Source organism: Anser cygnoides, chromosome 5 (assembly GCF_040182565.1).
Source record: "Anser cygnoides isolate HZ-2024a breed goose chromosome 5, Taihu_goose_T2T_genome, whole genome shotgun sequence".
NCBI classification, from domain to species: Eukaryota; Metazoa; Chordata; class Aves; order Anseriformes; family Anatidae; genus Anser; species Anser cygnoides.
Genome location: NC_089877.1, coordinates 35,197,225 through 35,220,303, shown reverse-complemented (window position 1 = coordinate 35,220,303; position 23,079 = coordinate 35,197,225). Strand labels below are relative to the sequence as shown.

At 49.4% G+C, this 23,079-nt stretch overlaps 1 protein-coding gene across 6 annotated transcripts; it reads right to left on the bottom strand.

Moving 5' to 3' along the window:
* Nucleotides 1–556: 556 nt before the first annotated feature.
* LOC106047016 (SITS-binding protein-like) lies at nucleotides 557–22,956 on the bottom strand. Of its 6 annotated transcripts, none has more exons than XM_048064947.2 (14): nucleotides 21,830–22,956; nucleotides 16,472–16,639; nucleotides 16,208–16,344; nucleotides 15,590–15,757; nucleotides 14,440–15,173; nucleotides 12,145–12,316; nucleotides 10,953–11,148; nucleotides 10,590–10,740; nucleotides 10,124–10,318; nucleotides 9,421–9,689; nucleotides 7,621–7,757; nucleotides 5,976–6,097; nucleotides 5,125–5,304; nucleotides 557–2,049 (listed from the first exon to the last, which is right to left on the bottom strand). In XM_048064947.2, the coding sequence occupies exons 5-14, from the start codon at nucleotides 14,896–14,898 to the stop codon at nucleotides 1,876–1,878; spliced, it is 2,055 nt and encodes a 684-aa protein (XP_047920904.1). In that variant the 5' UTR covers nucleotides 14,899–15,173; nucleotides 15,590–15,757; nucleotides 16,208–16,344; nucleotides 16,472–16,639; nucleotides 21,830–22,956; the 3' UTR covers nucleotides 557–1,875. The 6 variants fall into 6 exon arrangements, with proteins under 6 accessions (XP_047920904.1, XP_047920908.1, XP_047920907.1 ...); XM_048064951.2 differs by having other exon boundaries at nucleotides 14,440–14,961; XM_048064950.2 differs by having other exon boundaries at nucleotides 15,590–15,721.
* Nucleotides 22,957–23,079: the final 123 nt, after the last annotated feature.

The following is a 23,079-nucleotide window of genomic DNA, read 5'->3' as shown; positions in this document are numbered from 1 at the left end:
GATCCCTATGCAGATATGCTGCCTGTAACACCACCCCAGCAGTGCTTTAACTAATTCAGCACCACATCTTGGATGTTAACCCTCAAAACTGTTAACAAAGGACAAAGTTTTCGCACAGAACAACACAGCAGCAAAAATATAGTGAAAAAGCCAAAAGGTTGATGAGCCCAGCTCTCAGGTATGCAAAAGGTTTTAAAAGTCTCTGGCAGAGGAAGAAAAAGAACTGTTAATCCAAGTGTTGATAAGAGCACATCATCCATAAACATTGTCAAAATCTCTTCCTTATAAGAAAATCTACCCAAACCACTCGTTCCTGCCCTACCAATCAGGAAGATTTAGAAATACATCCAGAAAAAAGGCAGGCATGTACATCTGCTACATAGGTAAAAGAAAAAAAACACAGAGTGGAGTAAAATAAAGTGCTTAAAGCAAAAAAAGATGTTAAAAGAAGAGCTTGTGCTTATTGTATTTTTGTTTTTACTACGTTATTGCAATTAGTTAAAATTGCAAGCATTTACCAGTTTATAGTCACAGAGCCCCCATTTCAGGAAATCTCTTAAGCATCCATTGAAGTCCCTTCCACTTCCATACATCTCAAACATGCCTAAGTCTTCCTTTCAGAAAAACATGAGCATTAGCTTAAGATAGTGAAAAGAATAAGATAGATAGAAATATAGAAAGATTTTAAGATAGAAAAAGAATAAGGGGAAACATTTGTGCCTCTTCCACATGGATTGCCAAGAGGAAGACGCAAGGCAGAGAACGGATCAGCCAGTGCCCAGAAACACCAATGACAAGGAAGGCCAATTCTTTAAATCCAGTTTACATTAATGAACACTTCATTAACATTACGGTGACTCCAAATACAGTCTTTAATATCCAAATGCTCACAAGATAAAAACTGCATTAGCAATATTCTTTTAGCTGGCAGTGATGTGACGTTACCCTTTATAACCCAGAAACTGCCCAGTGACACCAGCACAAACCCTGACACAGCAGCAACAAAGAGCAGGAAACTCAATTTAAAACAAATTCACTGTAGAAATGAGGCATATCCTATTAACAGACACAAAGAAATTGGCTGCTTGAGAACTTTTACAGCACATGGTGTTATTTTATTTTTTTAGAGATGCACCATGCATGAACATGGTGGTTATTATTATTTTTTTCTTCAGTCAGGCACTAAACCTAACTAAAAAGTTGGTGACTTTCCGATAGGTGAAGAATAGCAAAAACTGATACTATCTTCAGTTTGACTTTGGGCAAGATCTGGAGGAAGATGCTGGCACCATCTGGGCTATGCAGTGATTTAATCTCTGTACAGAGACCTGTGCTTCATTTTCCCCGAGTCTTCTCTCCTGGTGGACCAGACGCAGCATCAGATGAGAGAAGCACGTAGCATTTAGCACGTGATGTCCAGGCACATGTATAGAGCTATTGTATTTACATTTCCCTGTATATACATCTTATTCTTTAAATGCATAGATCCAATCCTGACAGGTGATGTTTGTTTATATCAGATTCTGGAAAATCCACTCTCCGGCCAAGGCAGCATCTTTGACCAGGGTGGCAGGGACCTGGGAGTGTCGGATGTGCCCACCAAAACCCAACACGGGCGCACAAACACTTCCCCAGGAAACCGCAAAAAGATGGAGGTCAACGTGGTGTGGATGCGTATTTGTGCCCAAGCTGTACTGTCGCTATTTTAGAATAGCAGCAAATAATAGAAGATTCAAACAATTTCTGCTGAAATAATAATAATAAAAAAACATATTCTTAGAAAAGTGCAAGAAATTATCTTAAGGAAAAGTGACCACATTTGGCCAGTGCTGCTCTGAAGGAGGGCAACTGCCTAAAAGCCACAACAATCCTTATTTAGGAAGTCTTTACAAAAACTGGCACCTCTTCAAGGCTTGCAGAGTAATTCCTGAGGATGGTGCCTCCATCAAATACACGGGCAGTGTTGGTATCCATCCACTGGTGCCCTTCTCCGGGCAGGTAGATATCTCGCCACGTTTGCCCTTTCTCTGTTATTGGGGCCACCAAGACCTGTGGTGAAAAAGAGAAAAAGAAAAAATAATTTTGCAGATGGAGGGTTAGCTGGGTCATTGCAATGGCCTTCATTGGACTGTCCTTGAGAGTCCGTCCAACCTGTATTTTGTGAGAAAAAGCACCTCTGGAGTCCATCTAATACATATTTTGCAAGAAAAACCTCCAGGATCCACCCAGCTCATATTTTTTAAAAGACCCGAACTGAAAAAAAAAAAAAAAAAACAAAACACCACATCAGAAATAGGGTGTTTGCTCAAAACAAAGCTCCTGCTTCCAGGTTGAGCAGGACAGGATGGATGCAGGGAGGCTGCGAGTGGGCTCAAGCTCACATGAAGCAGCTTTTGAAGAGGTTTTATGGAGCTGTGGTGGGAACTGGTGGCACAGAGTCAGGGGAGAGACATCCCCATGCCACGTAGATTTGTGACCGAGGCATGAATTTCTCTTTTCTCCTGTCACCCATTGCTTGGAGGAATCTGGTTTGAACAAACCCTTCATTGTGAGTTAATCAATGAAGTCAAACATCACCTGGCAGCGAGCCAAGCAGAAACTTGTATTTTAATTAGAAATGATCACACTACGGGAGCTTTAGATGTGGGCTGCCATAAAGGTGGGCTTCAAAAGCCCTCTGCCCAGGGCTCCTCTCCAGGAGACCTGGTCTGGATCCAGGTTAGATAAACTCTAGGAACAACTTGTGCTCAATACACATAACACAAGTTATTGATTCTCAAGCAACACGTTCACTTTTGAGTCATCATTCTGTGGACTCGAGGCTCCTTTAGAGATGCAAGAGATGTAGCTGCTCAGCACCCTCAAATGCTCGTGAAAATCCTGGCTGGTGGCCTTGGTACATGGGTAATTGCATAAAAAGCATTTAAAAAAAAAAAAGTAAAAACATTTTAAAATGTCCTTTTGTGTCACAAATCAGTGAGTCCCATTTGGAGATGTGGCATAAGGAGAAACGTGTTCTGCTTGCTCCTCTCCAGTGGCTTAGTCAGGGTAATATAGTCCCCAATGAACTTTACAGATTTTTTTTTTCTTCGAATTATGGGAAAGACTGTTCCATTGCTGGAGTTCTCTACATAGGAAGAAGGGGTTCCTGAGGGCTTTTTCACCCTTTATTGAAAGAGAAAAAAAAAAAAAAGGGCAAAAAAACCCACAAAACAACAACAACAAAAAAAACAGTTATCAGTATTCTGAGTATATTTATACTTGATAAATTATTTCACTTCAGAAACTGAAAGAGGTTTCAGAGCCCTAAATTAAGCCTTTTTCAAGGAAAGCACAGGCTTTCTGAAAAGGAAAAATGAACAAAAAAAAAAGGAAAAAAAATCAACCACTTTGGCTTAAATTTAAAGCTGCTTAGACATGGAGGCTTTGATTTGCATTTGTGCTGTACTGAATGCACATGGTGAAGAGAGAGAGGATGAAAGGATAAAAATAAAACTCCAGGAAAGCCAGTAAAGGAAAAAATAAAGGATAAAAAGCAAAAATAGTGTAGGAAATTTATGCATCATTCATTCTTAAATCCACTTTTTGAGGTCTCGGTCAATCCCTGCACTCTACATCAATGCTCCTTGGGCAGCATTATCCAAAAGGAGGCAATGTGGTGTTTGGTTCCCTTTAGAGGACACTTTTGGACCCTGGTGGCCTTTATAGATGTGTTTGGAGCATGACCTGGCTTCCCAGCTTCTTGCAGCATCCAATTTTGCCAGGCAGACAGCACTGATGGGAAGTGATGCTGCATGTGCTGATAATTTTTTGCTGACCGAGTGCCACTTGTCTCTTTGCCATTACATTTCAACATGCCGTGCTGGAAGCATTCAACAGGTTGTAAGTGTGCTGCCAAGACATGTGGACTACAGAGATCTGGCCATAATAAATGTACAAATCCACCTGAAAAAAAAACACAAGTGGATTTCAAAGCAGGGCTATCCTCACAGCCCAGAGTTACTCCCCAAAAAGGCGTGGGGGACAGCTCAGACACCAAAAGGTGGTGGTGGTAGCACAAAGTCATGTTCGTGAGCACCCTGCAGCGGATGCTTACATCCAGAGCAATGTTCAAAATGTTTATCCCAGCATCCTAATGCTTAGCCTTGCCTCAAACCACGCCAGGAGAGAACCACTTTATGTATCTTCCAGTAATTAGTTATTAGCGGCACTCCAAATGGCACCAGGCAGGCTTTGGAGCACATTTCTATTCTTCCAGTTTCCCAAGTCATCCTGAAAGTCAAAACATCCCCATCTGGATTCTTCCCCTGCCAGCTCAGGCTCCTTTTGAAGTGAAATCAGACAAGATTTTGCTGGCCTCACAAGACACTTTATCAGAAGTGCTTGGCCCTGCAATACTGATGGAGCAGACCTGATGTTTTACCGTATTTCGGGAGCTCTCAGCCAAACCATAGTTTCACATCTCCAGGGAGAGATGATTTTGCAGTATTTTACTGGAAATCTCACCCTGCTAACACAGACCAGGCCATTTTGATTACATCAGGGATTCTTCAGTTTGAGTGATTTTGGGGGAAGGAGCTAAGCTTTAGCTTGCTTGCAGTTATAACCTGGATATGCACCCTACAGGGCATCAGGACAGAAGTGTCTCTTCTCCTGCACAATGCCACTCAAATTCATTTGTGCTAAGGATTTATATGTTTTAAAACATCCTACCTGATTTTTTGACTTTTACTTTAAAGAGAATCAGGAAGATATTTTAGCAATTTCCTGCAGTGAGGGAAAGTTTCCTTAAAAAAAATAAAAATCCACAAAACAACCTATACAATGAACCTGAAGAATCTGTGGTAAGAAACTCAAGCTTGGAAATCCTATATCACAGTATCTGCCAGAGGTTGCAAGCAGGACCTGAGAAGATAACTCTGCAACGCAAGCTGCCCTGATGTTAAAACTACAAACTCCCTGCTAATGAACTTTGCTTTTGAGTTTTGGATATTTTTTAGGTAGACTGTGTCCCTCCTTGGCCGCATCCCTATGCAAAGGCAGCACAAAGCGTTGCTGCAATTCACAGAGGATTGTGCTCCCCCCCATATTACCCTTTGGGGGAATTGTTTCCACATTCCCCACCTCATCTCCAATGAGAAATTCATCCTCGATGGTGAAAGCGGTTGGGTCCGTTGGGCTGAGCCACCACGCCGGGCGGAAGATGGGGTACCCCAAACGCAGCCACTCCTCGCTGTATTTTATGATGAGTGGCACCACCAGGTCCCGGTGCCTCTGTATGCACTGCCGGGTAAGGTTCAGGACCTGCATGAGAGATACATGGCAAGCCCTTCACCCAAAAAATAAGGAAAAAAAATACATGCATTTCCTTAGGCAGAGAAATTGCTGAACTGCAAGATCCTGATGGCAGCCAAAGATGGTTGATATGACGGATTTTTACCCATTTCGATATAAAAGCTGAGGACATCAGCTGGTGGGCAATATCCTCCAGGGTGTTGATGTCCTTAACCAAAGCAAACAACTCTTTTGCTGCTAGTAAAGAGATATGACGGCATTCCCCACATCCTCCCTCGTGATTTTTTAAGGAATTGCCTTCTTCCTTTAATGCCCTAAAGGAGACATCCCTGGGAAAATGCTTTTAACCATTGAAATAGGTCTTTATGGCAAATCTACAGGCTTCACTCTTGTATAATATAAACTATTTGATCAAACTATAATTAAGCAGTTCCATCAGCAAAAGGGAAGGAGGGGCACATGTGACGATCACTGTCATACCCAGAGGCGCTGTAGGTACCAACCATGCCACTGCACATAGCCCAAGCACAAAGCTGCGTCAACTCACAAGCATTTTGTAGCAAAAGTAACGTTGAGAGTGGGCAGCAATCAGGTTGCTGGAAACTTTTAATGGCTTTGGGAGGGTGGTTATCCCTTAAAGGATGGATGTGCCCTCCTCCGCAGGACAGGGGGTTACGTACCCAGGTGTCGCAGCAGAGCCAGGGCGGGGTGCTGAAGACCATCACGGGGAGGAAGGTCACGATCTGCAGCCACCTCACATACAGCTCCTGGTCCCCCGGGGCATCACCAGCCAGGCTGCCTCCTGCCAGGGACAAGGAGCAGAGAAAAGCCTCTTGGGGACATCCCATCACAGGATGGCTCAAAGCCATCTGCTCTTGATGCAAGCAGGACACACAACCCCACTGCAAGAGAAGCTGGATCCCCACCCACGTGTTTTTAATTCCTTTGTCCCCCATCAAACATCCTAAGATAGCTAGAGATGGATGTCCGATGAGGCTCATGCTGGGGATGAGCTGCCAGGAGACAGTTTCTAAATTTTAGCAGAACATCATAAAAAGGGATTTCTCCTCCTGCAAAGGAAAGTGTTGGGAAAATAATGGATTTTCCTGCCACTTTGATGTGCGGAGTGGAAGCATCATGGAAAAATACTCGAGTCTCTCAAGGCTGTCACAATATGATATTCAAGGGGAAAAGCAGACGGTACGATATTGCACCCAGATCCTGTGCTAGGATTAAATTGGGATCACTAAAGTGTAGGTGATGCCATTATATCCAAGCAAAGGATGCTAGTCAGGTAAGACTTGATAGGATCACCTAGATGAATGAGACAGGTAGAGGGGAGACAGTAAGAAACCCTAAAAATTTGCTTCACCAGAACACAGCCAGTACCAACAGGGAAGGGCAGGTTGGAAAAGTCCAAGAGTCCTCAGAAAGAGACGGTGCTGTTCGTACCCCATGAAACAAGCCCAAAGACATCCCTTGCAGGGATGGAGCCCTGCTCTCTCATCCTTTGTCCCATTGACAAAAGCCAACAGACTCAACATCTCCTCAGGGCAGCAGTGACATGCCGTGATTGCCCAAGCATTGTTTTCTAAGGAAAACCAGCTAAAAATAGCAGACAAATTAATAATTGCTCAACACCACTTTTTTTTTTTTTTTTCAGGGCAGTTTGCAGCTCTGCTGGCTCTGATCATCTCCATGTGCAGCCTCTGCGATGACTCGTGTGCTTGTGGCAAGGTTCAAACAAATAACATGGCCACCTCCAAGAAGAGAGGCGAAATGAGCCGCTCATCAGCCCTCATTACATGAGTGTTTCTCAACTTTTATAATTATTTTTCCTGTTGTTGTTGAGGGATGTCTCATGCCATCATACTCCGGAGCAGAAATACAAACTTTGACCGTGGCTGCTGGCATTTTAGGAATATTTATGTCCCCATCTGAGAGCCCAGGCAAGCTGTTTGCCAGTGATTGGCTCCCTCCTTGCTTTTGTCAGACTTTTAGTCCAAGAAAAGCTTCAAGAGGCAGCGGGCTGCCCTCCGCACGTGGTTAAGGAGCTCCACGAAGGGGATCCCCAGAGAGCTGGCTGCCTGTTAAGATTTACAACGTGGCTTTTTGTTTTCAGTTCCTCGGTCAATTCCCCTAGTAACCCTCAATCCAATCAAAACCAGATCCTGGGAACAAAACGCTTGAAGCCTCCCTATAGCACCCTAAAGCCTGTGCTCCTCTTGCCTGGAAAAGTGCTGGAAAACAAAACAAAACAAACAAACAAACAAAAAAACACAGAAAAGACAGCAACAGGTAGCAAAGAAGGAAAGAAGTCCTCACCCACTGCGTCGGGGATGAAGAAGTTGTAGCCCAGCAGGCTGTAGTGCAGCGCAGAGGGGATAACCCCCTTCAGGCCCGCGTGGCTCCAGTCTGAGCGCCGTGGGCTCATCTGGACAAAGAGCGGTAGATGACTAGATCTGCAGGGAAACAAGCACAAAACTGGTGTTTTTAGAAGGATCGGAGTGGAGATGTTAAGATTTCCGGCTGTCTTGGCAGTCGCTGTGGTCAGATGTGGGTTCCTCGGCCACTGGGGACCTCCGTGGAAGGGAGGTCAGTGCTCCCCACTGAGACTCCCACCCACTGAGCTTGCCCTGTCTCATTTGGCCACCCCAGTCCATCTCCTTCCTCTGGAACCTTTCCCCAAATCCCCAGATTTAAAGATTTCCTTCTCCTGGCTTGACCCATGAGGTCCATTTTTGGTGGCCCACCTCGCAGCCATGGGCTGTAAGCTTTCTCTTCCTACTCTACATGTAGCTACGCCAATCATGATGGGAAAACACTCCCCAAAAACATACCCGAGACATCAACCAAGGTATCCCAACAGCACCCTCAGCCTTGGCCCATGTGGGGCCCCAAATCCAAGGCATGAACCCCACTGAGATGCATCCTACAGGGAGGATTTCTCTTCTTGGCTTTCACTCATGCTCATCTGTTTTGCATTGAGCGGCTGTCATTTCTGACCGCTTTTGTCCATCTGCCATAGGAAAACATTATTTTCCTCATTTTTTTTCCTCAAATTTTTTATTATTATTTTATTATTTTTTTCCAATAGCATTTCTATGCCTAGGGTTTCCTTGGAGGTGTGGTGGGTCATGACCCTGAGCAGCCCAGTATTGGAAGCAACCCCCTGCCACTGCATTTCTGGCAGCCAAAAAGGGTCACGTCCAAACTTTCATGACAAGCCTTGGCTTAAAAATGGTCTGGAGCTCGTCTAGCCAGGAAGAGTTTAGCCCTGAGTCCATCCACTCCCACAGCTTGGATTCTTCGTTGACCTCACCCCCATTTGCTGACTCCCCAAAAGTCTCCGCTTTCATCTTAGGAGACAATAAGGCTGACACGAGGGTTTATGAAACACTTCTGGTATGAAAACTGCCCACCAGGAAAGGTACAGTTCCCAGATGGGCTAAAAATGCTTAGAGAAGAGGCTCTTTGCACCACTGAGCCACAGATGGTTGAGCAGGAGCCATCCACATCCCCAGCAGCTGCTGGCCTGTCAGCGCCTCGGCAAGTGAAACCCCTCTTTCTCTTTGAAATTAACTAGCTTGAAGTTGCTTTCTCATGCAATTCACCATCAATTCCTGGCACAAAACATGGAATTAGCCATTTCCTATTAGCCTTCCTTTCCATTTTGCAAAAAGTCTTTTGCAAAATTAGCCTTCCCATCTGATAACCATCACAATAGTGGGGGAAAAAAAAAAGTCTCAAGGCATAATTTCAATTATTAATAAGTTAACCCTGCTATGGGCTATGCAAGCATGAAAAGTCAGAAATTTTGCAGCCATTTGACACCATAAGCCACTGCCAACATGGGGATTTGGTCATAACTGCAGGGCTCACCTCCATCCTGCAGGAGAGGCAGCAACCTGAAGCGTGAATGCCCACAAACCACGAGATGTATTTTTATTGCATCTGGCATTAATACAGTTAGACATTATTTCATTTCAGCATTTTTATGCTCTAGAACATTAAAAAAAATAACATGCCAGAAGAGGAGACACGAGAGCAGCCTCTCCACACGCATGCAGCATCCCGAGGGCACATCTAAAGCATCATCCCGAGCATCTTCTCACCGTGACCCACCTGGCACCAGCGCTGATGACCGTGGCGTTCCCCAGCGTGGCCAGCGCTGCTGCCAGCGCCCCCGCGTATCGGTCCCCGGCCAGCTCAGCAGGAGGGGACATGGCTTGCTCCAGGAAGGCATTGCCCTCGGCACCCTCAAAGACCACGTACGCGGCCCCCAGTGCCTGCCGCAGGGCCCGGGCGCGGGCCAGGTACCAGCTCAGCGCCGCCTCGCTGGTGACGTTCAGGCGGGCGCAGAGCCGTCCCTTCCACGTGGTCAGCAGCGGGACCTGCAGCAAAGGGTGGAAAACGTGGGTCAGACCCTTAAAATATCCTGCCGACCCCCTAGGCTGGAGGGTGGATGGCGCCGCAGTTTGCAATGCGTAAAGGCGAAAACACTCTGCTCCCCAAAACTCCCAGTGGGTGGCAAACTGGCGGATCATCAAATGACTATAAAAAAAAAAAAGGGGGGGGAGGGAAACATAAAGCATTGAGCTACTTTCTGCATGCTGGTGACTTTTTGAAATGTCTTTCAGCAGTGGAAATTCAAAAGCTGCTTCTTTACAAAGCAGGGGGAAAGCTGCTCCTCTACACTTTGCCCTGCAGCCGCGGGGTTTGCCCCAAGCATGGGACGGGGCTGTCCTGAGCTGACGGTGGGGAGTATTTATTCAGCTTTAATTTCACAAACAGGGTTAACATGCAGGTGGGGGGCCGTGTCCCGTACCAAGCAGCCCCCGAAGCGGGGCTGCAGGCTCAGCCAGTAGCCGGCCTCGTTGTCCCTCAGCGAGCGCAGGAAGAGTGGGGAGGCGATGCTGGTGTAGGGGGACAGCGTGATGGAGAGCCGCAGGGGGTCGATCAGCGCGGGGTCCCAGGCACGGGCCGAACTGCGCCTCCTCCTCTGCTCCATGGACATGTATTCCTGCGAGGAAGGAAGGTGGAAAAATGTGTTTAATGGGAGTGGCAAAGCCTCTGAGCTCAGTGTCAGCAGATCCATCAGATCCACAGGTAAAACCCCAAACCAAGCATCATGACCCAGGGAAGGGATGCTCACGGCGCACCGATAAACTCCCCACCCCACAAAACAGGTGCATTTGCACTTTCGAGAGATCTAATTAACCCCCCTTTTAGAGGGGGTTAAGGGTGCTCTTGGATTGCATTTTGAGCAGCGGGGCTGGCAGGAGGGGACGTACCGCGGCGGCGAGAATGGCAGTGCTGCGCTCCCCCAGGGCCAGGACCCCCTCCTGAAGCCGGTGCCGCTTCAGTCTCCTGGCGAATGACCTCAAACCTCGCTTAATTTTGGCAGCTGAGCCCACCGGACCATAATACTGCCAGATGGGAGACCTGTGTGATGGAGAAAATGGGGAGTGGGGTTGCACCTCGCTCTGACACAAGACACTCAGCACAAAAGGATGGAGACGGGCAAGCAAAAAGCATTGCTGCCCTACCTATGGCAGCAGGTGAAATAAAGCAGCAAGATAGATTTTTATTTTTATTTTTTTTCTAATTAGGGCTTGGAAAGCAATCTGGCACCAGGGATGGAGGGAGCATCTTACCCCAGGAGGGCCGTGTCCGGCAGCACCCGTGCTGGCCCCACCAGCTGGGTGCCCACGTGCCGGTGTGCGGTGGCCACGTCGGAGCTGATGCAGAGGAGGTAGTGCAGGGGGCCCCCAGCGCCACCCAGGCAGAAATGCCGGTTGCTCTCCAGCGAGAGGACGAAGGGCACGTCGGGTGCCACCATTACTGTCACTCCTTTGGGGTGAAAAGAAGGGAAAAAACAAATGGCCGGCTCCTGATGCCACCATGTCCTCGTGCTAGTGGCCACAAGGACGTGCAGGCAGAGTCCAGCCGCTCCCTGGATTTTTTTCCACTCCCTGGAAAGAAAAATTCCCCTGGATTGCCCCTGACCAGCTCTTCACTTCCACTACTCCTTTTTAGCCTCCAGCCCTTAAAAGCCCTTCTGATTTGCACCATTTCTTGCCTTTTGCTCTGTATTCAGCTCAGGCAGCAGCTTCAGCTTCTTTCCAAAAACATAGCCTCAGGGGATTTTCAGGACAATTGATGATTTGGGGGGGAATATCTGGAGTTTGGCATGCTGGGAAATAATCCAAATATCCACCCAAGAGTGGCAATCAATGGCAGTTTGATTCATTCCAGCATCCCACAGCAGTACTGGGGACCTGCGAGCTCAGTGCAAAGCCACCCAAGAGGAACTTACACACGTGACAGACAGGTGTGTAAAATCCTGCTCGAGTTTGGGATGTGATTGACAAAATTATTCTGGACTACACCACCACTCAGCTTCCTACTTCTAGGCTGGAAATTTGGATACCAAAGGTTTTGCATGCTTTATACGGTGCCAGCCAGGGGAACAGGCAGTGAGGGAGCTGTGCCCATCCTGCTCCTTCTCACCTGGCTAGAAGGGGGAGATGAATTTGCCCAGAAAATGCATGCCAAGAACAAGGGATTTCCCTGAGGTAACCTGGGTAAAACCCCATTTTCCAGAGAGGAAGGCACTGAGTTGTAAATGCAGCCTAGGTTCAACACCCTGGCTTTTCCCACAGAGATAGGGCGGTTCGGGATCCATCCCTCATCTACTCATGCCAGTTGTTATCCCATTTATAAAATACTTTAATCTCCAAGCTATCTACCCTGCTCTTCAATTGCCTTGTAGATGAGGGGAGGGATAGGGAGAGGCAGTGATTAAAGCCACAGGAGATTGGGAAAAATGGGAAAGGAGGCGGATACCTGTCGATCCTAAGAAGTATCTTTCTAGCACAGGGCCGTATCCAGTGGGGTTTTTGCCAAAATCTCCACTGACAAAGGGCTGTGCTGGGCTGTCAGCACTGTTGAATGGCCAGCGCTGGGCACGGATGCTCGCCCCTCCGTACCAGGAGATATTGGCCATGGAGAAGCAATCCTGCAGCAGGGAGAGAAAAATATCTCAGGCTGGGGACAAATATATGAACGTGTTGCATTGTAAGATGCAAACCCCTGCCTGCTATTGCAGCATTGGCACAGCATCTTCTTCCAGGAAGAAAAATCCCTGAACCCTGAGATTTAGGGGTTTTCTGCACAAAGCTGTGGGTGCTTGTTTTTTTTTTGGCTTTCTGCATCTGACCTGCTAGAAGATATTTGGCTTTAAGCTTTTCCTCCACAAGAAAAAGAGCTGGGCTTTTAGGTATGAAAAAAAATGCTGAAATTCCGTATGAATACTTTTTTGCAACCTGCAGGTTGATTAGTTATTGAATAGTGTGAGAGCAGGAAGAGAAAAGAAATTACAAAACAAAAATCAAGAGCGCAAGTTATGCATTTCATTTACTTTGAAGACGACGAAAGTTTTAACTTGCTCATTTAAAGCCAAAGGTAGTGGGGTTTTCCTCCTTTCCCTGGTTGCCCAGGGCCCCGTCCAACCTGCCTTAAACACCTCCAGGGATGGGGCATCCACAGCTTCCCTGGGCAGCCTGTGCCAGTGCCTCACCACCCTCAGAGCGAAGAATTTCCTCCTAACCTCTAACCTAAATCTCCCCTCTTTTAGTTTAAGACCATTCCCCTTTGTCCTGTCATTATCTGACTGAGCAAAAAGTTGGTCTCGATCTTTTCTGTAAGCTTCCTTTAAGTATTGAAAAGCTGCAATGAGGTCACTCTGGAGCCCTCTCTCCTCCAGGCTGAAGATCCCCAGCTCTCTCAGCCTTTCTCCATAGGAGAGGTGCTCCAGCCCCTTGAGCATCTTTGTGGCCAGAGCAGAGGGGGACAATCCCCTCCCTGCCCTGCTGCCACCCCTCTGGTGATGCAGCCCAGGATGCAGGTGGCTGCCTGGGCTGCAGGCACGCACTGCTGGGTCCTGCCGAGCTTTTTGTCCACCAGAACCCCCAGAGCCTTCTCTGCAGGGCTGCTCTCAGTGAGGTCTTCTCCCAGCCTGTGCTCCTGCCTGGGATTGCCCCGACCCAGGTGCAGCACCTTGCACTTGGGCTTGCTGAACCTCGTTAGGCTCACAGCAGCCCGATTCTCAAGCTTGTGGAGGGAGGGAAGGAAAACTTTCCCCACATTTGCTGTTGTGTGCTGCCCGGTGCTCCAAAGCCCCTGAGGGTTTCCCTTCTCCGCCAGAGCAGGGGATCAGCAGGACTTAGCCTCCCGCGTGACTCCGCGTGCGGGGACGGGCCCCCCCGAAACACGGAGGGGTTTGGGCTGAGCAGAGATGGCCCCCACGCCCGACCTGGCCCTGGTGCCGCTTCCCACCCCACCACCGAGGATGCTCCCAGAGCTTGCTCCTGCTGCGGGGGCAGAGAGAGGTTAAAGTCTCGACAAGGGGCAGGGAGGGGAGATGTAAATTATTAAAGTGGAAACGCTGGAGGCCCAGAATAGCTGCACGGGTGTCAGCTGAACCAGTTACACCAGCTGGGAGAGGGGGGGAAAAAAAAAAAAAAGCTGTTCTTAACACTTAACTTTCCCCACATCATATTTTCCAATAGTTGTTTGTTATTATTTTTTTATTTTTTAGTGGGGGAAGAAAATCTATTCTTGCTCATCCCCTCGAGACCTCCCATACGAACACAAGCTGATGTTAGCACAGGACAATTGGTTGCGCTCAGGCACCCTCTGCCAGCATGAAATAAGGCCATTTAGCGCTGAAGAGGAAAAAATATGCGAACGAAAACTCTCCATAAATTGTCATCCCAGCAGGAGCACGGGCGTTGTGAGATGCCGCATTGTTCCTGGGGTTGGCAGGGACCTTCCCGAGCTTTCCCCGTGTCCCCTCGCCACTTCTCACTCCAGCAGTTATTTATTTGGTCTCCATACAAACACAGCACTGGGAGGAGGCGGTGGCAGCCTCTTTGGTATTTTGGGTGCTCGGCATCGGGGCACGAGGCTTCTGGAGGGGGATTTTTCCCACCCGGCACTCTCCAGCCATGGGGTGCTTTGCAAGATCGGGGGTGACCCCCTAATAAACCGCGCTGGGGAAATATTACATTTGGGCCAAATCCTTGATGTTTGGGCTAGTTTGGTGAAGAAAGAGGGCACGGAGCAGGGGATCCCCGGTACCTTCAGCATCACGTCGGGGCGCAGCGGGGTCCAGCGGACGCCGTAGCACTCGGTGCCGGGGGCCGGCGGGGGCTCGAGGGAGAGCCGGAGCTCGGCCGCCTCCTCCCATGCGTAGCAGAACTGGCCTCTGTCCTGCCAGCACCGGTCCCGTGGCGGGGGTGGCTCGGCCGCGGGCACGCCACCCACAGCGATCACGGCCACCGGCTGCCCCTCGGGCAGTGCCCGTAGGAGCAGGGCACCCCGACGGCGCTCCCACAGCACCCCTCCTGCCCGGCCCCGCAGCACCCACTCCTCCGGTGACTGCTCCAGCGCCTGCCAGGAGATGATGCCGATGGTCATGGTGAAGAAGACGGCCACGCCGAGGCAGCCCAAGGCACCCTTCCAGGGCTCCGTCATCTCCCTCAAGCCCGAGGTCCAGGCGGCGTCGGGGATTCGGCCGGCGGGGCGAGCGATGGGCATGGTGCGAGGGATGCTGCGGCTCCTCTTCCTCTCCCTTGTAAGAAGGAAAATCCTCTCGGATGGCTCCGAAAGAATGCGAAGAGTTAAAATTAAGCTGCAAGGCTTCGCAGTGACCCCGAAGGTAAGAGGAGTCCCTCCCGCAGCCTTCCAGTGCTCTGCAGCGCTGAAATTCAGCAGCCGGAGGGGAGGGGGACGGGGCTCCGCAGGGCTCGGGGTTCTGCCTTGCCACGCAGCTCCCCTTGTCTCACAAAGCTGCTGTAAATATCCAGGGGGTGCTGAAAAAATATTGCAGGGGTGCTTGGAGCCGGGGGGGAGGACTGGAAAAGTGACCCCGTAACAGGACACCGGTTTTCCATTCTCCTTCCCCCTTCTCTAGAAAAGTATTTGGTTAATGCACAGCCCAAGGGGGCACGGTCTGGGTGTGCTGGCTGAGCCCTTGCTCAGGGACCCGGCACCCGATGCTCAAAGCAGGCACAGGGACACCAGCAGTGACAACCCGGTGGGGTGGCACCAGCTTGTCCCCATCGTCTGCCTCTCCCGTCTGTTACACTCTGTTTTGGGGCCAATAATGCAGATTTTGGTGCTGCTGTCCCCATCAGGGGACCACATGCTGCCTCCCCTGGCTCTGCACACCCACCCTCTGCAACCCCCTGCCAACCCCCCCACGGGAAAGCACGGGTTTTTATTTTACCTAATGGCAGGTTAAAGGATGCTCCGGCGGTACCCAGAGGCAACCGTCTCTGACCGAGTGCTTCACCCGGACATTTCTCTGTGGTTCGGTAGGGTTTGCTCCTCTTTCCTGAGGGGTATTTTCCTCCCAGCCCTGCAGCCACGTCAGAGACCTTTATAGCCCTGGCAACTTGATCCAAGCAAAGCCAGCATGTTATCTAAGACGAGATGTCGCTCTGCTTCCCACCCCGGGCCCCTGCAGGTTTTTTACATTAGAAACGGAGCTAGGAAAGTTTTACAAGTATTTTCAACAAGCATTTACTTATACAGGAGTAACTTTTTTTTCCCCTCTTTTTCCTTTTTAAGCAGTTATTGAGGTGGCTCTGGATGAGCCCTTAGTACACACCTGCGAATCCATGCGTACATGAACCATGCGGGCGCTAAGGCTGCTCATTCTGCTGATTCAGGTTTTACTGTTACTATTATTATTATTATTATTATTGGGGTTTTCTCCCCGTTTCTCGTGCTAAATGAGGTGCTTGGCATCCCCCTAGGTGCTCTCAGGTCTCCCAGGAAAAAAAGAAAAACCACCAAAAACCCAACACCTAGCCCTGGGTCCAAAGACAACAGCACTACTCACCCCAGGAAACGTTGCTCTTACGGAGGGTCTCAAGGTGGCCAAATCCCCTGGGAAAATCCTTCGTTGCGACCCAAAAAAAGCCCTTGGAGGTGCATCTCCCAACACGCAGACTCCAAAATTATTTTTGGGCAATACCACTGTGGGAGGTGGGGAAAAATTGGTCGATGACACCAGGATGAGCATCTCCCTGCTGCTGGCTTGGGCTCCTGAGGGTGCAAGGAGGTTCAGATCCAGGATGGGGAGGAAGGATGGAGCGGGGCTCACCTGAAGATCCGAGGCAGCAACGTCCATCCCGACAGGAGTCTGGACCTGCTCTCTCTGGTCCTGAGATTAGGAGGGTGGGAACAAAGCGATGGGTGATGGATGTGGGGCTGGGTATCAAGCACTACGGGAAGAGGGCATGGCTCTGCCAGCTGGAGTTTGTTGGGATTTCTGCAAGGAGATGGGGAGAATTAGGACCTAAAATAAAATAAAATAAAACAAAAACAAAAATAAAACAAAAATAAAAACAAAAACAAAAACAAAATAAATCAAGGTTATGGACCAAGCTAGTTTAAATAAAGGGAAAAACATTTTAAAAAAGGATGAAATGGTTCTTTTTCCACCAAAGACATTAAGACATTATCACTGGACTTATGCTGCTCATGCTGCCCCACAAGCTGGAAAAAAGGCAACAAATGGAAGTCAATAAAATCTGATGGCAATTCAGAGCCATTCAGTCACAATCTAAACCAGGGCTGGCTGAATTATTAGGATGGGACTTGTCACTTTTTTTTTTTTTGATTGGTTTTTATAAATCCATCTGCACTAATGAAAGCACTGTTTGGCTAAAAAAAAAATAATACAGAAACAGGACAGAGAAGATAAAAATTATCTTTAGGAAGGGGCCACGAACCCTGATCCTCTTGCCTGTGAATCCCCCAGCCTATAGGATGGGGACACAGTAGGAACCCCAAAATTTCAGAAAATCGTGGCAGGTATCAGCCATTTCCAGCTTCACAGTGCTCAAAGGGCTGGGGGTGACCCATGATGCTGTTGGCAGTGAGACGAGCTCCGGGAAAAGCTCTCTCACATGGCACACGATTAAATCCTAGTAGCTGCAGGACGGCAAATCACTCTAAGAGGGGATTAGAGAAACTCAGGCACAGCGAGCCTGTGGGATGCTGTTAGTGGGATGTATGGTTTTATGAAGCTTTATGTCTCCTCTGTAGAACGAGGTATTTTTCCCCCCCTTTCCCAATTTTGTAGATTTTAAAAAGGTTTTACGTTTCCCATTTTGCATCCACAGGGGCTGGCAAGGAGACTGAACACCTGAGGCCATGCCCAGTTCATCATGTTGCTGCTTATTGCTCTCAGCCAAATTTGCACAGGCTTGGAGGTGTATGGTGGTAAAAAAAAAAAAAAAAAAAAAAAAAAAAAAAAAGGCTTAAATATTGGGAAACCACCAATTTGCTGTTTTAATGGGGGGCTTCCCAAAGGCTCCAATTAATGCGTGCCACCTCGAGAGCTTTGACTGACAACCCCTTTAGGGTGGGAACGTGGCTCCTCCAGCTGCCGATGCCCAGGAAAGGGATGGGGTAGGAAATAGATTTAACCCAGCAGCAGCACCAATAAGGACAGCTCAAAAAAAAAAAAAAACAAAAAAAAAAAACAATGCTTTCTGGTGAAAACAAATGGGAAAAAAACAAACAAACAAACAAAAAAACCAACAGGGAATAAGATTTATTCCTACTGATGTTTTGTATTAGTGGCCCATAAGAGAGCGCTTTCTTGCAGTGTGTCCCATAGAAAAGGGTGCTGTATGCAATCTAAAGTCCTATGGTTATGTTTCAGGCTCAGAAAACAGAGTGTGAGGAGCTGTGGGGACTTTGCTCATGGGGTAAGGAGCACAGGCTTGTCCTTTGTGAGGACCAGCCCTTACTATCAATATTTTCCTGCAGCTTTAGAGCGCCAGTGATCACAGCCAAAGCTTCCCAGGAGCACGCCCAGTCTATACCGGAGATTTTTATTTTTTATTTGTTTTAAAGAAAAACTATAAAAGTAGATGTGTGGGTTTACCTAGGACAAAAGAGGGGTGGGAGCAGCAGAGCACCTCCAGGACTCGGTGTCTCTCTGTGATTTTCCCTAGGCGAGAGCAGCTGCATGCCCCAGGCTCCAACCACGCTCTCATTGTAGGGATGTATCCTACTGAAATCCTACACCCCAAAACCCACCTGTTTTCCCCCAAAGTTATACATAAGCCAGGAGGCATAGGGATGAGCACAAGGAGGAAAACCTGGACAGTATGTCTGTAGCTATCCTCTTGCCCTCCCCTCACTACCTCTCCCTGGTTTATCTGCTCTCCCTAACCTGGGAGAAATGCTGTAAAACCACAGGCAGGTACTCGTGAGCCGATGCTCTGTGCTGGGTGTTTTCCTTTGGCTTTTCTTCCCCCTTGCAGTTCCCAGCCCTTCCTTTCAGTGCCAGCAAAAGCCTTCGGCTGTGCTGAGCGTCTCCACATCTTGCAGAGGCTTGTGCTCGGCTGGAGAAAGTACTTGGAACTATCAAACAGTTTAAAAGGAGTTAAGGAAACAAAAGAAATAAAGGCTAATATAGCTCCTCTGATGACTGGAAACCCTAAGTTTTGACCCCTGATTTCCCCCCTGGAGACCAGTCGTGAAATTCCCCGAACTCCCAGGCAACTTGGCAGCAGCTCGTAATGGCAACAAAACAAGCAGGAGAACCCACAGTGAGTACGCGGGCATATAAATAGCAGCAGAGTTTGGAAACAACGGCTCTGGACTATTGTTTCAGTTTTATTTCTTTACTTACCCCTTTCCATCATGTCTGCCTGAACTGGGAGAGAAACCACCCTTCTGGGGGCTCGTCTTCCTGCTCCCCAGGCTCCAGCACCCAACAGCCCCCAAGCATCCAGACCGAACCTCTTAAAGCCAGGGAACTTTGCAAGACCCAGCCTCCTGCGTTTTGCTCTGAGCTTAAATCAAAGTGACCGATTAGAGAGGCTGCATTTATTTCAGGTGCCTAAAGCCAGCACCTGCTCAGAAGATGCCACCAGCAGCTTCACACCCCTCTTTCATCTTTACGTGTAGTTTGGAGATGCCGTGAGGCCAGACACACACAGCTCTTCTCCAGGCAAAGCCACGTGGCCAAACACATAATTTCTCAAAAACTTCAAAAAATAAATCCCAACTTTTCTTTTAAAGCACAAGGTTGATGACGATGAAGAGTGTGCAACAAACTGAAAGCAGCTCCCCCCTCCACGGGCTTACTCCGTGCCTCTTGCTAAAGGGTGATCACTCCTCCTGCTGAAATCACACTTCGTATCCCCATGTAAGCATGGTTTTACCCTTCCGAGCAAGGCTTTGGCTGCTGGAGCTGAGCCTTGGTGCCTTCAGTTTCCTTAGTGTTTCAGAAAGCTCCCCCAAACCATGCGGGGTGTGCGGGTGGAAGAGCAGGTACCACAAGACTGGGAGCACCGATTCAAAAAAAAACTCATCTTGCTCAACCCAGGCACAATGTAGGGGGAAAAAATATACTTTAGGGTCTCTGACCAGGTGGTACACACACATATACTCACACACACACATAACTTTCTCAGTGGAAGGATTTGCAGAGGGCGCTAAGGGTGCTCAGCATGCCTGGGAGGTGCTTTCAGTGACCAGCATGCGAGGAGCTTTTGGGAAGGATGTTTCTGTGTTATTCACCTCTTCCAAGCTTCCCAGAAATCTGGTAAGCAGATTTTCAGCCTACACACTTGCAAAGTTTAAGGCTTTTGACACCGTTCCCCACAACATTCTCCTCAAGAAACTGGCTGCTCGTGGCTTGGACTGGCGTACGCTTCGCTGGGTTAGAAACTGGCTGGATGGCCGGGCCCAGAGAGTTGTGGTGAATGGAGTCAAATCTGGTTGGAGGCCGGTCACTAGTGGAGTCCCCCAGGGCTCGGTACTGGGGCCGGTCCTCTTTAATATCTTTATCGATGATCTGGATGAGGGCGTCCAGTGCACCCTCAGTAAGTTTGCAGATGACACCAAGCTAAGTGCGTGTGTCGATCTGCTCGAGGGCAGGAAGGCTCTGCAGGAGGATCTGGATAGGCTGGAGCGATGGGCTGAGGTCAACTGCATGAAGTTCAACAAGGCCAAGTGCCGGGTCCTGCACCTGGGCTGCAACAACCCCAAGCAGAGCTACAGGCTGGGAGATGAGTGGCTGGAAAGCTGCCTGGCCGAGAAGGACCTGGGAGTATTGGTGGATAGTCGGCTGAATATGAGCCAGCAGTGTGCTCAGGTGGCCAAGAAGGCCAATGGCATCCTGGCCTGTATAAGAAGCAGTGTGGCCAGCAGGTCGAGGGAAGTGATTGTGCCCCTGTACTCGGCTCTGGTGAGGCCGCACCTCGAGTACTGTGTTCAGTTTTGGGCCCCTCGCTACAGAAAGGACATGGACGTGCTCGAGCGAGTCCAGAGAAGGGCGACCAAGCTGGTGAGGGGTCTGGAGAACAAGTCTTACGAGGAGCGGCTGAGGGAGCTGGGCTTGTTCAGCCTGGAGAAGAGGAGGCTCAGGGGCGACCTCATCGCTCTCTACAGTTACCTGAAAGGAGGCTGTAGAGAGGTGGGGGTTGGTCTATTCTCCCACGTGCCTAGTGACAGGACGAGGGGGAATGGGCTAAAGTTGCGACAGGGGAGTTTTAGGTTGGATGTTAGGAAGTACTTCTTTACCGAAAGGGTTATTAAGCATTGGAACGGGCTGCCCAGGGAGGTGGTGGAGTCACCATCCCTGGAGGTCTTTAAAAGACGTTTAGATGTAGAGCTTAGGGATATGGTTTAGTGGAGTACTTAGTGTTAGGTCGGAGGTTGGACTCGATGATCTTGAGGTCTCTTCCAACCTAGAGAAATCTGTGTGAATCTGTGAAAGTTGAATCACTGCCCTGGAGATGCCTTTTCGATGATTAGGCCAAAACTCTCCAGCTCTTCTCTACGGGGCCCAGCCATCGGCTTCCCATCACGGCCCTGCCACCAGGCTGGAAGGACTGACGGCCCCCAGGTGCAGGACAGCCCTCCAGGCCCCCACATGTCTCCTGAGGGCTAGCATTTTCCAGCAGTGCGGCAAAGCACGGGAACATTTGTCCAGAGCATCAGCACGGGACGCGCCTGCTCCATTAAGCTGTGCTCCCCCTCGTGTTATCAAGCAGCCCTGAAGCCTGCCCCCACCCCTTTTTGGGGGGGACTCCAAAGCAAACCCAATAGCAATCTTCACACCCCACACTGCAGGATTACACCCCCAAAATTGCCTTATATGTTCTTGCAATGGCACTGCCCGTTACTGCAAGGAGGGGGCTGTAGGCTGGGCATCCCTACACAGCCAGGCACCTCCAAGGGGCTGCAACATGGAGGTCTGGGCACCTCCTCTCTGGGTTCATGGGTTTAATCCTCCTCCCTGAGCCCCCCAAGCTGCAGGACCTGCTCCAAGGAAGGCAGAGACCTTCCTCTCCCTCCCCTTGCCTGAGCCCCTGCAGAGGGATTTAGGATTTTGGGGGCTACTCCATTGCATTACCCCCAAGAGCACCTTCAAACCCTCCCCACCAATGCTTTTCCCATTCCTACTTGGTGTGGCACCCTCAGGATACTGTACCCAAGAAAGGAAACTCCTCCAACAGCAGCCAGGAGCACATGAGGATGCCTCGAGCTCGTGGAGAGCCACTAAAGGCTTCCAGCAATTAGCAGCCCTGATGAGCTCCCCCTGGCCTCCCAGAGAGCAGCTGAACAAATGAGGTTTCTTGCTAATTATAGCAGGCGAGCAGGGCCAAGTGAGAGGGGCCTGAAACACAGGCAGCAAATGCACCAGGGTTTTGGCTAAAAAACCCTTTCTGAATTCCTGATGGTGTAGAAAAGCGCTGGGGTTGGCTCGGGACAGCGATCCACGCTGCTCTCCACCCCCGGGGGAGCAGAAGCGTGTGCTGGCCCCTGCTTTCCACCAGATGCCTGCCCCTCTCCCTTCCCTCGCTTTGAAAAATTCATGCTGAAAAATGTGGATTTCTGCTCCACCCGGCTCTGCACAGACCTGGAGCACAAGCTGGCGAGGAAAAGGGATCCCTCAGGGGCACAGGGCGAGGGTCAGGTGTGTGCCCACATCCCAAAGGGGTTTCGGGGCAGCCTGGGTTTGCAGCCCCCGGTGCTTGGGGTCGGTGAGCGAGGCCGAAGGCTGCATCCTCACAGTCCTGGGTTCCTTCTCCCCCCCCCATTCCTGGCAGCTTCACGGTCGGGCGGCTTTCAGCTGACGCGGGTCTCTCCCGAAAACCAGCCAGCCCCAAACAGCAAACAACCTCTCAGGCTGCCAGACCGCAAAGCCTCAAGCCCAGCTCACTTGGGAATGCCATAAAAAAAATAAAAATAAAAAACAAACTCTAAAATTTAAACAAAAAATTAAAAAATCCCAACTTTTGCTTCCCCTTAGCCAGCTCCCCAGGGCTTTAAGCCCCGGATTTTGCTCTCGCCGAACACAGAGGCCTGGCTGTGAGCAAACCAGCAGCTCCCAGTGACATTTCCCACTGCTGCCACTTCAGAGATTAATTAAGATGCTGGGAACAAACAGTCCCAAATTGTCCCGGACCCTCGACGGGGTTCATCCTCACCCCACAGGAGGGACGCAGGTGTATGCCAGAAGTGCTGATTTAGTGGGATTTAGTTAAATTCTGGGTGAGAAAGCTCTTGGTTGAACGCAAACAGCCCCAGGAAGCACCTCAGGGAGCTTTAAGGGGGTGAGGGGTGTCCATGCAGTGTGTGATGCCCTGAAGGGCCCCTGGCAAGCATCTCCACCAGCTCCTTCCCTCTTGCAGCACCCTGGCAGAGCTGCAGGGAGCCTGGAGACCTGAATTTAAAGGC

Coding starts and splice junctions, on each gene's coding strand:
- LOC106047016 (XM_048064947.2), bottom strand. CDS start 14,898: ATGCCCATCGCTCGCCCCGCCGGCCGAATCCCCGACGCCGCCTGGACC. Junction 12,317..14,439: donor GCCCCGACGTGATGCTGAAG/GTACCGGGGATC, acceptor TCCCTGCTGCAG/GATTGCTTCTCCATGGCCAA. Junction 9,690..10,123: donor CCCGCTTCGGGGGCTGCTTG/GTACGGGACACG, acceptor CCTTTGCTGCAG/GTCCCGCTGCTGACCACGTG.